General features: G+C 40.9%; 3 protein-coding genes across 5 annotated transcripts; 1 reads left to right on the forward strand and 2 right to left on the reverse strand.

Annotated features, from left to right (window-relative positions):
- The first annotated feature begins 2,953 nt into the window (after positions 1-2,953).
- On the forward strand, positions 2,954-4,956 carry LOC102706851. The gene is made up of 5 exons (XM_006656213.3): positions 2,954-3,134; positions 3,229-3,275; positions 3,383-3,512; positions 4,036-4,085; positions 4,554-4,956. Exons 1-5 carry the CDS (start codon positions 3,008-3,010, stop codon positions 4,821-4,823), a joined length of 624 nt encoding a protein of 207 aa, XP_006656276.1. The 5' UTR covers positions 2,954-3,007; the 3' UTR covers positions 4,824-4,956.
- Positions 4,957-6,491: 1,535 nt separating this feature from the next.
- Positions 6,492-9,185, reverse strand: LOC102707127 (nuclear intron maturase 4, mitochondrial). Its single transcript, XM_040525189.1, has 2 exons — positions 9,110-9,185; positions 6,492-9,011 (listed from the first exon to the last, which is right to left on the reverse strand). The coding sequence occupies exons 1-2, from the start codon at positions 9,183-9,185 to the stop codon at positions 6,643-6,645; spliced, it is 2,445 nt and encodes an 814-aa protein (XP_040381123.1). The 3' UTR covers positions 6,492-6,642.
- Positions 9,186-10,103: 918 nt separating this feature from the next.
- On the reverse strand, positions 10,104-14,592 carry LOC102707407 (nudix hydrolase 2). 3 transcript variants are annotated; one of them, XM_040525596.1, is made up of 9 exons: positions 14,151-14,592; positions 13,195-13,415; positions 12,276-12,341; positions 11,810-11,947; positions 11,566-11,643; positions 11,417-11,467; positions 11,284-11,318; positions 10,686-10,794; positions 10,104-10,551 (listed from the first exon to the last, which is right to left on the reverse strand). In XM_040525596.1, exons 1-9 carry the CDS (start codon positions 14,302-14,304, stop codon positions 10,333-10,335), a joined length of 1,071 nt encoding a protein of 356 aa, XP_040381530.1. In that variant the 5' UTR covers positions 14,305-14,592; the 3' UTR covers positions 10,104-10,332. The 3 variants fall into 3 exon arrangements, with proteins under 3 accessions (XP_040381530.1, XP_040381529.1, XP_015694454.1); XM_040525595.1 differs by having other exon boundaries at positions 13,195-13,421; XM_015838968.2 differs by having other exon boundaries at positions 13,195-13,421; positions 14,009-14,217.
- Between the last annotated feature and the right edge of the window lie 567 nt (positions 14,593-15,159).

Raw genomic sequence — 15,159 nt, forward strand, 5'->3', positions numbered from 1 at the left:
CTACCTTTAAAATCTGCATTAATACGCTCTACACATTAAACGGACCACATTCACATAGTATTTTGCTTACGCTTTTGTTCTCATTCTCATGGAGGTGTTACATTCACCCTTCTGAAGGGCCGACACCTCGAAAGCTCACTGTTTACTATGCGATGATGAAAATATAAGCGTGATACTATACGAACCAGGGTGCACTTAATGTGTAGGACGGACTAATGCGAATTTTGAAGGTAGGGTGTTACACACCACCAAACAACTACGAGATATGTTTTATGCCAATAAACTACCACCAAACAACTACGAGATATGTTTATTCCAATAAACTACGGTTTATTGAGTTGTGACGGTACTGGTATATATTTCCGGAGAACTTGCCATGCATGTCCCGTGTTATCCAGCAAAGCGGGGAAGCTTTTAGGGACAACCTAACATTTGATTAAAAAAAAAAGAATCCCTCCAAACATAGAATTATAGTGTACAATGTAATCTATAATTTTTATATTTTATGTTATTAATTTTTAGATATGTGTTTGACTATTTGTCTTTTATATATACATGTTTAGATCTATGTTTGACCATTCGTCCATTTTATTTTGTTGTGATTTGTTTTATCACTAAAAGAATTTTAAGCACTAATGATATTTTTGTGTTTTTTTTAAAAAATTGAATAAGACACATGATCATACGTATATATGAAAGACAATGGCTCAAACTAAAAAAACAAAGAAAGTAACATAGGAAGTAACATATAACAATGGTTTCAAAGGTATGTAAAAACACAAAGTCCATCATAGCTCAATGAGGAAGCGCCGAGCGCAAAAATATTTCCTCCAGCATAGCACACATTTTAGGGTCTACGGGCACATTGGATGCCCAAAAATCAATAGATTCCCCCCTCAAAAATATTTCAAAAGTTTTGTAGCAATTCCAAAGTTTTATGGTATTTTAAAATTCAAAATCCCACCTCTGCTATGAACCAAAATTTCTATTTTTACTCCATTCCAAAACTTAATCATTTCTGAGATTTAAATCTTGTATCCAAATATAAATATTTTTAACACTACTCAAAGTACTACTTATCCCATCAATCATTTCTCATTCAAAATTATTCCTATTTTATCTTCACCAACCCTCCCATCCCAATTCATTACTTATTTATTACGGGGCATTTTTAGTTTATTAACTTTAGTCCCTACTAAACAACTTAAAAATACTTATATTTTAGGACGGAGATAGCACACAAGTCTACAACATTGTATAAATACGATGTGAAAAATTATAGACAACAAATGTTTTGTACTATTGTACTTACCATTAGAAAATTATAATCCACCGACAAAATTCGATTGTATTGGGCACATACCTGCGTTTGTACTGTGTGGCATGAATGGGGTGTGCGAAACAGTCCGCAAATGTTTGCGCCAAAATAACATCAAGTGGCAGACTGCCTGTTGAAGATGAAAATTGCCAACTTGCTTGTTCTACATAAACACATCATCCAGTGTCGAAGACCAACACGCAGACTGCACTGTAATGAGTCAAACTTCTATTAGTGGGAAGTTCAAATCTGCTTATGTTTTCAATCGACCTCGTGATCTTGAGTTTTGAAAACAGCTAACAATTTGACCAGTGCATATGAACTAATAGACTTCAGTGAACAGACACATGAGAAACACAGTTCAGATTTCCAAACCTTATGCAATGAGAACAGCGAAGGCAACAATACGCAGCTGGTACAGCTTGAATCCGGAAGACCGAGCTAACTGTCTGAGATAGTACATTCCAGGTACAGCAAGAATCTGCACACCGGAGCAGGGTCCTAGGGCCATGCTCTCCAGCAGCAGCACCAAAGCACAAGCTGGCATCCTGTCCATGCTTTTCGAGTCACTTGCCGTGATCAACACCTGAAAAGAGGAACCGTCAAGTGAGTCTATGCTTGAATCATGTGTTCCAAACTCTGAAAGCTGATCAAATTCAACCAACTGGAAACGCATAGGCTGTGCATCAAATCCTAAGGGGCTGATTGGGACAAGGGGCTAAACTTTAGCCCCTTGTCCCATCAAATGTTTGGACACTTATTATAAATAGTAAACGTAGAATATTAATAAAAATCCATCTATAATCTTAGGCTAATTCGCGAGACGAATCTATCGAGCCTAATTAATCCATGATTAGCCTATGTGATGCTACAGTAAATATGCTCTAATTATGGATTAATTAGGCTTAAAAAATTCGCCTCGTGGATTACCACTCATCTATGAAATTAGTTTTTTTATTAGTTTATGTTTAATACTTTAAATTAGTGCCTAAACATCCGATGTGACATGAGGCTAAAAAGTTTAGTCCCATCTAAACAACCCTTAAGACTCCCCCAGTTCAATGCCACTGACAACAGCGGTAGAACGTGGTTTACACGGGTATGCTCTTGTGTGCCAATGGCGTCTGATTCACCCCCCACCACCACAGGTAATTTTTAGTTTATCACCTGGGAGTCTGATGCATCAATATGGTTTAAGGTACATGTGGGGGGTACCAAGAGCATACTTTAGATCAAAGGGAGGTGAAACCCAAGGTTCTGGCATTGGACACCGGAAAGCTTTCTAGTTGGCCACTAGGCTTTGCCTCTTATCCCTCGTTCCATGCATGGGCAGCGACGTAGGGCAGAATGCTAAATGTCCAAGATACTCAAAATCTTCTATCCCAAGCAATGGTAGATCCTTGGTGCACTTATACAATATATGGGATCTTTGGAAAGTACTGCTTGGCAAATGACAAGGGACAAACTTTGAGTACTTCCAAGTACATGAATACACTAAAGCCAATAAAAAAAATGGTGAGGTTCAGATTATTGTATGGATTAAAAGTACAGGTGTAGCATTCTATAAACAGGAGATATATTGCAACTCAACTTTGACCAATGGAGTGGCAGAGTAACTGTGCTCCTATACCCCTATAAATTTGCCCCTTCTTTCTTTCTCCTGCTTTCTCCTTCTCTTTCTGTTAGTGCATGACAGACATACCTAAAAGAAGGGTCAGACAGTTAGTTATGCAGCCGTTAAACTGTGTAATCTTCTTGCTTGGGCTGGCCATCCTATCGGCCACATTTGGACCCTTCATCACCATTGCACATAGAGGTACATGCTGACTCATTTCCTTTTCTTTCAAGCTTATTTCCTCGGTGCAAATAGTATGTGACAACTGACACACTGACATATTACCTGTTTTCAGAACTGATGATGGTAACTAACAGTGACAAAGGCCCAGAAAATAAGCTGGTAGGAGCTAGAATTACTCAAAAAATTGCTTATGCAAATTCCACTTTTTTACTCAATGAAACTCTGTGTCCAGGGCTCATTTCTAACTACCAATACTCTGACTGTAGGATCGCAGTGTAGATGAAACCAGAACAGATAAGGAAATCAGAATAAATGTGTTTGCAGGACGGAAGATGGCTCTTGGAGTTCCAGTCATGGAGGACCACCCAAAGGATGCTAGAAGCAAACCAAGCTCAGGTGCAAAACATTCTGTTGGAAAATGTGGGCATGGAGGAAGAAAGGATTTGAGTATGAACTGTTATTTTAGAAGTAGAAAACTTCCTCCAGGGGTTAATTTTGATGGCCACATACCCTTCACAGCTGATTACCGTACACCCCGGCACCACCCGCCCAAGAACAACTAGAAGTATATAGGGTACAACCAAGTATCTAGAACCAGCCTGTTTCACTTAGCTTTTTGTTTTCTGTTTTGACTGGCCATTGTATTTGTCAATTATGGCCTTCCCTATTGTTAGATATAGGTGTTTAATAATGATATAACAGTAGTCTGTTCTGTTTTCCCTGTGTCATAATAGTAACGTTAATGTTATTTCAAAAAGAATAATTCTTATGCTCCACGTGTATTCAGTATATACTCCTGCATTCATACTTTGGTAGTTATTACAAAATCTCCATAAAGAGAAAAGGTACTAACCAAATTTACTGTTTAGCATGATAACAGATTATGTTCGAATTGAATATACTCTTGATGTTGATGCAGGAGAGATTAGGAACTACTCATCTAATTCACGTGTGCCTTCAACCCTAAAGGTGATACCTTCTTCCTTCCTGGATACCCTCCATGCTTTATCTTGGTCAAAGGCTGGTATATTTATAATTTATCATAGTGAGACTAGAGACAGAAGTGAAAATTCCTACATTTAAATTTGCTGGTATGAGAGTGCTATTTCTACCAGCAATATATGAACATGAACATGCAAGATGAAAAGAAAAATATCTAGGTGGTAGGTAGGTCAATATTATACACTAAACTGTCAAACAATACAGTGCGAAATGTACTTGGTGCTAAAACCTACTCTCAAACTTATAAATTCAAGAACATAGGCACACACGTGCAAACCCAGTACTCTATGTTGAACAATGCTTTCCAATGAAAAACATGCCTAAGAAAGACACCATGCCCACCGAAATTTCACATTGCCTATGCTTCTTATCCCAATTGAGTAGATAATGGACTATAGAACTATAAGCTAATGGTTTCCTAGCAAAATCTTTCAGGGCAGTAGCGGATCTAGGATGAAGACAGGACCATACATGGCCAACATTCCAAATCCTCAACACATCAGAATCCTACCACTCAAGCCTTATTACAGATCTTTGAGTTTGGGCTCCAAAAAGGAACAAAAAGATTCAACTGTTTACAGCAACTCATATAGAACTAATGATGACTTGAAGAAGAAAATGCTGGAGTCCAGAGATGAAGTTCTCAGATTGCTTAACAAAGATTACCATGCTAATCCCCATAAGAGGCCACCAGTTCACAACTAAGAACGGCAAGGCATGAGTGCCTGAGTCATGTTTTGTGGCCTAAACAAATGCTCTGCTTGTGTGATGTCTCACTATAACTCTATGATGTTTTACTTTGTAATGTATCATAAGGAATAAAAATTGGGCTACTTAACTTGGTGCCTCGCAGATTATTTATAGTAGTTCAAAGCTTGAATCATAGGCATCAGAAATGAAGTCGAATAGTCAGCCCCATCATATAACCATCTTATCACGAGATCAAATATGACATGAGTTTAAAGAGAAGACCATCAGTGGTTTAGGTGAGAGTCGAGTAGAGAAATATGCAAGCTGGAAACAATGGTTCATATCGTAGAAAGCCTAACCTTGCCAAAGTTCATCGGTTGCCTGGTATTGCCTCATGTGAACATGAGAAAAACGTCTTCTGTCCTTGTGTGAAATTTCTTGGTGGATAAGACCAGCTCTCACCTACATAGGGACATGCACAATCAGCAATTTGTCTATATCCAGCTAGGAGCTTATCAAACAGCTATTATTCCCTCCTGCTATATATGAGTAGTCAACAGATAATCAATGAGCTCTTTTTTTCGAACAAGCAGGAGATTTGCGTACCATTTCATTAAGCAAGAGGAGAAAGAGGTAGAGAGTGTGGCTTAAAACCAACACCCTCCCCCCAGAACACATACAACAAACGCACCCACAACCAAAGAAAAAGAAAACGGAACCATGCCCACACCAACTCAAGGCGCAACAGCTACTGCACAAGCCAAAAGATCCTGGATTTCTGCGGCTCCTGCAACACACCAAAGCATGTCTTCTCTAGCCACCACTTGAAGCACTTCGCCCACTCTAGAGGTAGCACCATTGAAAGCAATGTTGTTCCTATGTTTCAAAATTTTCCAGGCAACCGAAAATAATCAAAGAATTGAGCCCTTTCCTTTTCTCCTTGCACAACACCTTTACTGCCTTTGCCCACCAACTGGAGAAATAACCAGTGTCATGTTTCAGCACAGTAGAGGGGATGCCAAGTCTCTGTAGGATCAATGACCACACTTGCCAATAATCAATGAGTTGATGTAGCACTTTGTACAATTGCATTATAACAGCCCATCTAAAGCAGGTGAATTTCAGCAGCTATGATGATCCTATATAAATGCAGAGAACTAGAAGATAATAAAACTTGATGTCATGGGTTTCATCATTTCATCACTCTTATTATTTATGTTCATGGGATTATTTTGGTTTTTCTAAGGTAAATAGTGTGGAACTGAGATGGTTAAAATTTACTCATACCTATTTTGTACAATTAGATGATATCCATTGAATTCATGCATTGCTGGTACCAACACAATTATATTGAGAAAACATAGATTAGAGTGCACTGTCACATGTTAAGTACTGGAGAATGAGAATAATACAGACCTACCAAAGATGTTGTAAACACAGATAACAGGAACAATGGACCATGGTTAACATAGAGATCACATTAATGACTGAATCCACAACATGTCAGTTGTCTGTATGTACAAAACAAATAAACAATGTACCAAGATAATAACAGTGCACTGTATACAAGGCATAACTGGTAAACGAGATCAAGAGAGGAGTGTTATCACCATCAATTTCAACTTAGAAGGCAATACCTGTATGAACAGTATTATCATTTAAATCTAGTCATGCTTGTGCACACCCACACTATGTAGATAAATCTGCAAAATTTCTGAAGCATTACCATTAGATCATAAATACTAGCTCTTGCAAACATTAAATATGCTATTATGCAGATCTGTACAAAGCTTTCGTACAAAAGCTACAAAAACTTCAGGTATTTTCTAAAGAGTCATCTAATCAGCACACCAAAGTCAACTGATTGAAGGGAGATGTTTCCTAGATATAAATCTTTAACATGTTGAGTGCACAATCCAACACGTCTACCATCCAAACTGCCATGAATCGATGATGAGAAACCTGTCCTCCATCCTGGAAACCGCTGTCTTTCCTTCACATGAAGAACATACATACTCGGTGAAGCAGATTGGCATCCCATGACAAAGCAGTTAAATTGCTGAGAAGGAACTCTAACTCTTGAGAGGGTGAGCACAAATAACCCACTACTAGAAATGCCATACATCAGAGCTTCATCAGCACAAACCAACGAATTAGATTCTAAAGGTGCCATTATTGCCTCAAAGTCCTCGACCATTGGAATACCATAATCATCAAGTTCAAATCGCTTTTCTGTTATTTTCTCATACATTCGGTATTTTGCCGATAATGTCCTAATGCAAGATTTCCTGACACATTCAACCAACATAAGCTTAAGTTCTTTAAAATTGTCAACCTCAGAGAACCATCTCATCCAACGTTGAATTATTCCTGCAAACCAACTTATGATTAGCTCATCGTCTTGCAAAACAAGGGTTGAAACATGCTTAGGGAAACCTTCAAGATTTATTAGACCATAGCGATTAAGGCACTTTTGGATATATCTAAGAGGAGCATGGATCTTAATGACAACATCAGCAGTGCAGGTAATAGCTAATTCTTTATCCTTTAAGTTGGACAACAATGCTTCAGTAGCAGCAGTTTCTGATGAGATATAATCTTTGGCTTGCTTCTGAAAGTTGTTGAATGCATCTTTGAGGTCTTGTGGAAGTGCTGGTTCAGCAATGTATTTTGACAGGAGCATACTCTCATCAGCTTCACTTTTAGCATTGATATCCTGCATCCATACCTTCAGTAAAGTTTTGAACCAATGATCGGTCTTCATACCCTCTTTTCTGAACTGTACAATGTGATCCATCAATGGCGTACTAAGACCAAGTGACTTGATTTCAGACTCCTTTACTCTTCTTAAACCATATGCCAACCACTTCTTTCCTAACCTAAGATTCATAGCATCCCATATCTCTTGCTTCTGAGAAGCAAACAAACGAACCTTCTCCTTCAGCTTATGCACAGCTTTCAGTGCATCATTTTCCTTTCTTGTAAATCTTACCATAGTACCAGCAAACTGTAACCCCAGGGAATTCCTTCTGACCGGCATAAGATACAACCTGTCATCAACTTCCAGGGATAGTATATTTCTTAAATAAGCAACCATTTCTGATTTTATATCTTCTGCAGTATCTCTGGATCCAACAATTGCAACAAAGACCTCATCCATGTATCTACAAGCATAAAGTTTTGTTTTTAGTGGACGATCTGTTTGAGCATCACTGTTTTCCTCCCTGTCCTTCATGCCTGAAATTTGACTTCGAAACCAGTGGCGCAAATTAGACTCCTGGTTGTTTGAAACACCTTCTGCCTCCGAACCAAGGCCTTCATGCCTCATGCAAATCCTAAACACCTCACAGTCAAAACTGCCAAGGTATATGTTCATTAGGATAGGTGCAAGTACTCCTTCTTGAGGAAGTCCATGCCCTTTAGGAAACCCTCCAAATATCAAGTTGATCACCTCTGCATCAAACATATTTTGCATGAATGTAACTAACTGATAGTCATCGATCTTTTCCTGTATTAGACAGATAATCTTAGAGAAAACATTGACATCTACTTCTTTGTACATGGGGATAGTAAAGCACCAATCTGGAACCCCAATTTCATTGGATATGAACCTCAGAGCTGACTGATGCCCTCTGCCACTCCGACATCCATGTGATATCTTTGAGAAATGGGGCCTGTAAACAACCTCAAGCACCACCCTTACTGCTTCCTGAATAACTCTCAAGTTCAACCGTGGTAGAACAAGCCGCCCTCCTTCTCGGCTCTTTGAAACCACTGAATAAACGTTCACTCTGACATCAAACTCACCAGCCCTGAGCTGCTCCGCCAATGCAGCAAAGCAAACGTCGTCTCTCGCAGAAGCTAGGTCGACATTTGAATTGAGCCGCACAATTTCATAAGCATCCTCCAGAGTATCAGTGGTGGCCACCACGTTAGCCATGACATCATGAAACTTGCCGTTCAGATACTGCCCCTTGACCCTTTTCTTGATCCGGAGCTCGGCCAGCCTCTTCTGCTCCATCCGCGACAGGGGCTTCCTCTGCTTCTGAGTGACGACGGCCGACTCCTCGGCGAGGGAGGCCAGGCTTTTCGCCAGAGACACCGGTGGTGGCCGCTCCAGCTCGGCGGGGCTCTCAGCCGCATCCTCGACTCCATCGAGCAAGAAGTGCGCCTTGCACCGCCGGAAGCACGCCGCGTACCCTCCTGGCTCCAGGAACGGCAACAACAGAACACCATCGTTAGCGGCACTCTTACCCACCGACACGGAAACCGGCTTGAGGAAGGGTGAGAAGGTGACGCACCTCGCGGCGGCGGACGGTGTCGCCTTGCGGGGAGCACCCGGAGGAGGCGGCCGCGGCCGGATGCGAGGAAGGACATGGGGTCGCGGGCCCCCGGTCTAGCGGGGCATTGGGCCGAACAGGTGGCGTGCGCCGGACGCCGAGGGGAGTGGCGGCGAGCGCTGGCCTTCGCTTCACGGAGATGAGCCGACGCAAAAAAAGGTGGTAGCGCGCGCTGCCCGGGATTCTCAGGGGACGAGGAGTTGCTCGCGCCGTCGCCGGCTCGCCGCGGCGAGGGTTTTTGAAGCCGGAGGGGAAACTCGTTGGCGCGCCCCGATCGACGGACGGAGAGCGGGAGGAGAAGGCGGCTCAAAACGTGAGCCAGCGAGACCGTATAGCCAAATGCATATCAGCCGTCGATCTCGGTTGGGAATAAACGGTTGAGACCTGAGACTGTTTAATCTTTTTGAAAATGTTTCTCTCTCCATTTCACGGTATAAGATTTCGTACCATTCTAAACGATGTAAGATTTCGTACCGTTCTTAATCATCTACTACCTCTATTTTATAATATAAGATTACCTCTATTTTATAATATAAGATGTTTGACTTTTTTAATTACAATGTCATTCGTCTTATTTAAAAATTTAGTACAAATATAAAATATGACAAATCATACTTAAATTTCTTTGATAATAAATAATAAAGTAAGTCACAAGAAAAATAAATAATATTTCTATTATTTTTTAAATAAGATAAATGATCAAACATTGCAAGCAAAAATGTTAAACATTTTACATTATGAAACGGAGGGAGTAAATGCTAATAAATTTAGACTCATATTCCCTTCACTTTTGTTATTTAACACAAAAATTCATAAACATCAATCAATCTACTTGCAAGAATGAGATGGTATGGAATGTAGGAGAGGTAAGGTAAACTATATATGAGAAGACGCAGATGAAAAGCACGCTCAAAGCAAAGACAGGAATACCCAAAATAAGTCTCGGGTTAGTAAATTGTCCAACCAACTTTTCTCATTATTTGTATTGTAAGCCTATCAAATATTCAATACAAATTCACAAGTACAACAACTTCAGCTGCACTTCTGCTTTACTGTCCCTTTTTCTGAATCACAGGAATGGTGTAATCAGGCAGCATTCGGTCAAAATCTGTTGTGTATAAACCGGCCTGACGAACAAAAACGATGAGTGAGAAAACTTCAGTGTTTCCACGGACAAAGAAATTTCAGTCATTTTGCGTACTACTGGATTCTGAGGCCTTGTCCAGGTCCCTCCTGTTCATATAAAAGAACGATCTTTTGTCTGTGAACGCCGATTTTATGAGGATTGGTGAAAATCCTGCATAGTCCTTGTCAACCTTAGCCAAACCGACCTCAAGAATATACTTCACGAGCTCATGTTTCTTGACAAATGGTTGTGCCGCAAATTCCTCCACTGGCATCCACTACATTTGAGATGTATATCAACAAGACATCCATTAGAAAATAGTTCAAAGATTGGTCAAAAATTGCCAACGAATGTCCCTTTTCTCATAGGGGTTTAAAATAAAATTGGTGCTAAAATGAAGGCTCCAAATACCTGAGCTGCCTCAATTTCTGATTCTTGCTTAGTAATATCAAAGGAAAGTGGCCGCAGTATGCAAACAAAAAACAGATCTGATTTCTCAAAAAAGGCTTTGTGGCTCTGCCTGCAAATTGGTAATTAACCCACATGAGAGAGAGATTTAGTTCAAACTAAACAGGTAAAACAGCTCAAATAGTTATAATGAATTATAAGAACTAAGGAATAATGTAAAATGGCATAGTGAATCACAATGTGAAATAATGGGCCGGGAAAGCTGAAACCATATGCAAAAAGGAGTGGAACACCATTACAGGTGAGGACCAAGGCAGGCAAGATGAGATTGATGGATATTACCAATTCCTATTCCATTTCCATTCTTTTACTTAAAGTAATCTCTCTAACAGTATATTATGAATTAGCAGGTCCCAATAACATTACTGCTATTTGGATAGATGGTATAATGGGAAAATGAGACAAAAAAAAAAAGGGTAGGTGCCACATAAAAACATAATAATAAATGGCATTACACCAACTTTTACTAGTTCCTTTAGATCTATGAAGTTTGGACATGGATAAAATAAAATAAAAATAGGAAAGGAAGTCCAGCGGTTACCTGAAGGCAAGAACTTCGACAAATTCTGTATCAATCTGAGACATGATCAAGGAAGAAAAACAAAAGGAGTATGAGTAACTAAAGCAGCATTTTGAAAGCATAAGTTTATGTTACTCAATATGCTAACAATTACCCCTGTCTCTTCTTTTACTTCCCTTACAGCTCCTATGTTTATATCTTCTCCCTGTGTGAATCAAGATCTTGTAGTTATAAGGTGTCGAGGTGGCGAGGAAAAGAAATTCACAGATAACATCTCTATATGTCCAGAGAAGAAATGTTTACTGGTTCAACAACTCCAGTTGGAAATTTCCATACACCTAGGCCTCGAAGTACACCGCTCTTTTCTTGGACAGCCAATACCTGCAAACATATTTATATTTAAGTGATAAAGGGTAAGCAGCATACTTTGAAAGATGTTATGTGTATTGAAATATCCATATATATGCTATGATTTTGAGTATAGAAAGAGATAGAACCACGACTATTCTAATCCCTCAAATAGTGATTTTGTATTCAAGTTTGGTACCTCTCTTTTGTCATTCATTACAAAAGCTCCAACGCCCACACGGTGAGTAGCATTCACAGGTAATGTATGTGTTGTAGCTGGAAGCCAGTATGTAAGCATTAAGTAAGTTTCCTCTGCATGGTGGTACCAAAACCCTTCCTACATCAAGATGAAGTTCAGAGATCAAGATCAAACAGCTTCCTGTACACCGTCTCTTATTTCATTCATACAGTAAGAATGTAAGATACTCTCTTACTGCCTCTTCCAAAAAAAAAAAATGCCGAACTCCAAACAGATTTATATGACAATGAGCATACTAACTACTATAAAACAAACTAGAATAATTGTTATTTCCAACATAAAATACATTATTCTTCTAAAGTATTTCAATTTGGATGGTGATATCACCATGACAAGTTAAATCAAGAATGAGACGATGGAACTAATTTTACTACTAAATAGATGCAAAATATGTGAGTTTAGTTACCTCTACTGCAAATTGAATAAGGTTGGCAAGATTGATGGGCAATTTTATCCAGACACCTCTTATTCCCTGAAACGAGGGCAGCCAAAGAAAATGATAGACAGTTATAGAGATATCAATGGGAATATCACACAGGAAATTATATTTAATTAACAAACTGAGGAAGGCTATTCATTATAACATTATCTCTTTGAGGTAGCCATGAAAAGTCCACTTTGGTATGAACATAAGTAGGCTTTGCTGATCTATGGCATGCATTAGGTATCACTTCTGTTTCCACAACTCTCAGTTAATTCTCCCTGGTTGCCATTTCAGCAATTACACATAGCACAGAAACCATCTTCGGGCCATTGCAGCCACATTTGTACATAGAACATTGCATGGTGTGCATTTAAATGATCCATACTAAATGTCAATCTATATACAGGGTTTTCTCACACAAGTGAGTTCCATGTAAACCTTGAGTGTATTGAGTATTAACTTACATACATACAGTGCATAGATGGCACTGTGAATATTGCGAAATTGGACGCTGTTCATACTCTAACTGCTAGTATATTTAAGTTGCATATATAGAAATGAATATTAAAGGATAACTACATTTCTAACAACTCATCCAGGACATATGCTATTGCCCAAAGAAGATCATGGCTTCCATAGTTACGCTTTTTGGAGGAATAAGTGAAAACGTGTTTTTGCAAACGAAAAATAATTTGCAGGTAAAATTTTTATATACGTATCCATAGCGACTCAAAAGCGAAATTCGTAAAACAAACCATAATAAAAAAGCCACAAAATCAAGTTCTAAATTAAGTTCTAAAATTCAAATTTTGGCTTATAAGCAGTTGTAACTGCGAAACGATGGAACCCCATATGCACTATATGCACTATAGGGTATCATACCCATGGTCCAGGAAATTACCTGCTCCCTCCATTTTAACAATGATGCTTTCAAGGAAGCTGAGAACAATTGGGGATCCATCGGGGTCATCATCTCAACGATCACACCACCATGTTTGTCATTCACAAAGGGTAGAAGCTCAACATCCCCTTCACTCCCAGCCACTACCGACTCTGCCAACGCTGTTGACTTCGTGGAATTCGACATGGCTCTGCTGCGCAGTTCACCTCTCAGTCTTCTATCTGCACCTGCCACATTTCAGCAAGTAAACTCACGGAGTCACGGCCTTTCATTACACCTGAATGACATGTTCATTACACAGAACCTAGCATAAGCAAACTTGCAGTGAATATGTGCGAACAGTATGGTAATTTTTCTATCCCATGCCCAGATAGTCAAGATGTAAATGGGAACGGCGTACTGAAGGCGACCCAGTGCCCACCACGATTGTCTCCATTCCCTTTCTTTCTTTATCACCATGAGTCCATGACTACCTTTTTCATCCTTGCATCCATGTTTGTTTCTTTCTCCCAGTCTACATCTCGTAATCCCAACATATGGGAGCCCGGCGCTCCACGTCTATCCAATCCCCACCTCACCTTTTTCCTTGTCATAATTTTCGAAAAGTTGCATGAATAGTTTAAGCGATTTCAATTCAATTTGCATTACAAGGCAGAGCGCAAGCAGAATCAAATGAAAAAAAAATAAAAAAATAAAGCACAAAGATATCATCTCATTATAATTTGCAATCAACCACAACGTCGTGGGCGATCGAGATCATCCTCCTCGAATCGCGCTGTCGGCTGAAGCCACACGAAGAGGGAGGGAGGGCTACCTTGGGAGGCCTCGCTTCCGAAGCCGTCACCGAGCACGCGACAGACGGGCACCGGAGGGGGGTCGTAGACTAGAGCGAGCGAGCGAGCGAGCTAGCAAGCTAGCTCGATGGACGGAAGGATAATGAAGAGTGGAGCACGCACCTCCTCCGGGTCGGTGGGGCTGAGCCGGCGCGGAGGAGCAGCGGAATCGGCGGGCGGCAGCGGGGTGGCGGCGCGGGGAGGAGAGGAGGCGGAGCAGGAGCGGCGCTGCGCGTGGGAGGGAGAGCGAGTGCGCGGCGGCGGCGGCGGCGGCCATCTGGCTCAGCGCATCCCACCCCCGCGATTTATTAGATTATTTTACCCCACCCCCCGCCCGCCCGCCGCAAAACCAGCGCGCCGCCACGCCACGCCATCTGTCGTCTTCTGTATTAGGCAGCGCCCAGCGAGCGCGTACGGCGCTCGCCGGACGAGCGGTTTGCGTGGTTGTCGGCGGTGCACGCACGGCACGGGCCGAAGGGCACCGTCCGTCGCCGTCGGCTTTGGGCTCCCGATCGATCAGCGGCTCACCGCGTGGGTGGGTGGGAGTGGTCGGGGGCGAAGACGACGGGTACAGCAGTGATGACGATTTTGTGATTTTGTCCACTGGTAATAATCCCTCCGGTGCCGTTAACTTTTTATTTTTATTTATGTTTGATTCTTCCTTTTATTTAAAATTTTATTCAAATATACAAAATTATAAATGTGAGGACGTCCCAAAGTCTAGGTGGTACAATGCTCCGAGACATATCAGCGCGAAATATCTGGATGGATGGGGTCTCAAATTAAACCCAAATAATTACGGTAACCATCCAACCTCATCGCAGACCCCGACATGTCTTGAAGAGGGCACTGCAAAGGCTCTAAGCCATCGGATATGAAATAGAAGACATAACCATTGGAATAGCCACGCCAGTCATCTACGTCATACGCCCGTCAACCACTCGATGGTGGCAACCAAAAGCGTACCCCAGAGACTCGATCTCAACAAAGGTATATTCCCTGGTTATCTCAACCATTTCAAACCCATCCTCATGTGGGACTAGTTGCCCGGGAATGCAACATAGTCTCACATAACTCATCTCAAGCACGATATCCGAATCATAAGTGGTTCTAAGCATAAAGCATAATAGTC

This window comes from Oryza brachyantha, chromosome 6 (genome assembly GCF_000231095.2).
Source record: "Oryza brachyantha chromosome 6, ObraRS2, whole genome shotgun sequence".
Taxonomy (NCBI): Eukaryota; Viridiplantae; Streptophyta; class Magnoliopsida; order Poales; family Poaceae; genus Oryza; species Oryza brachyantha.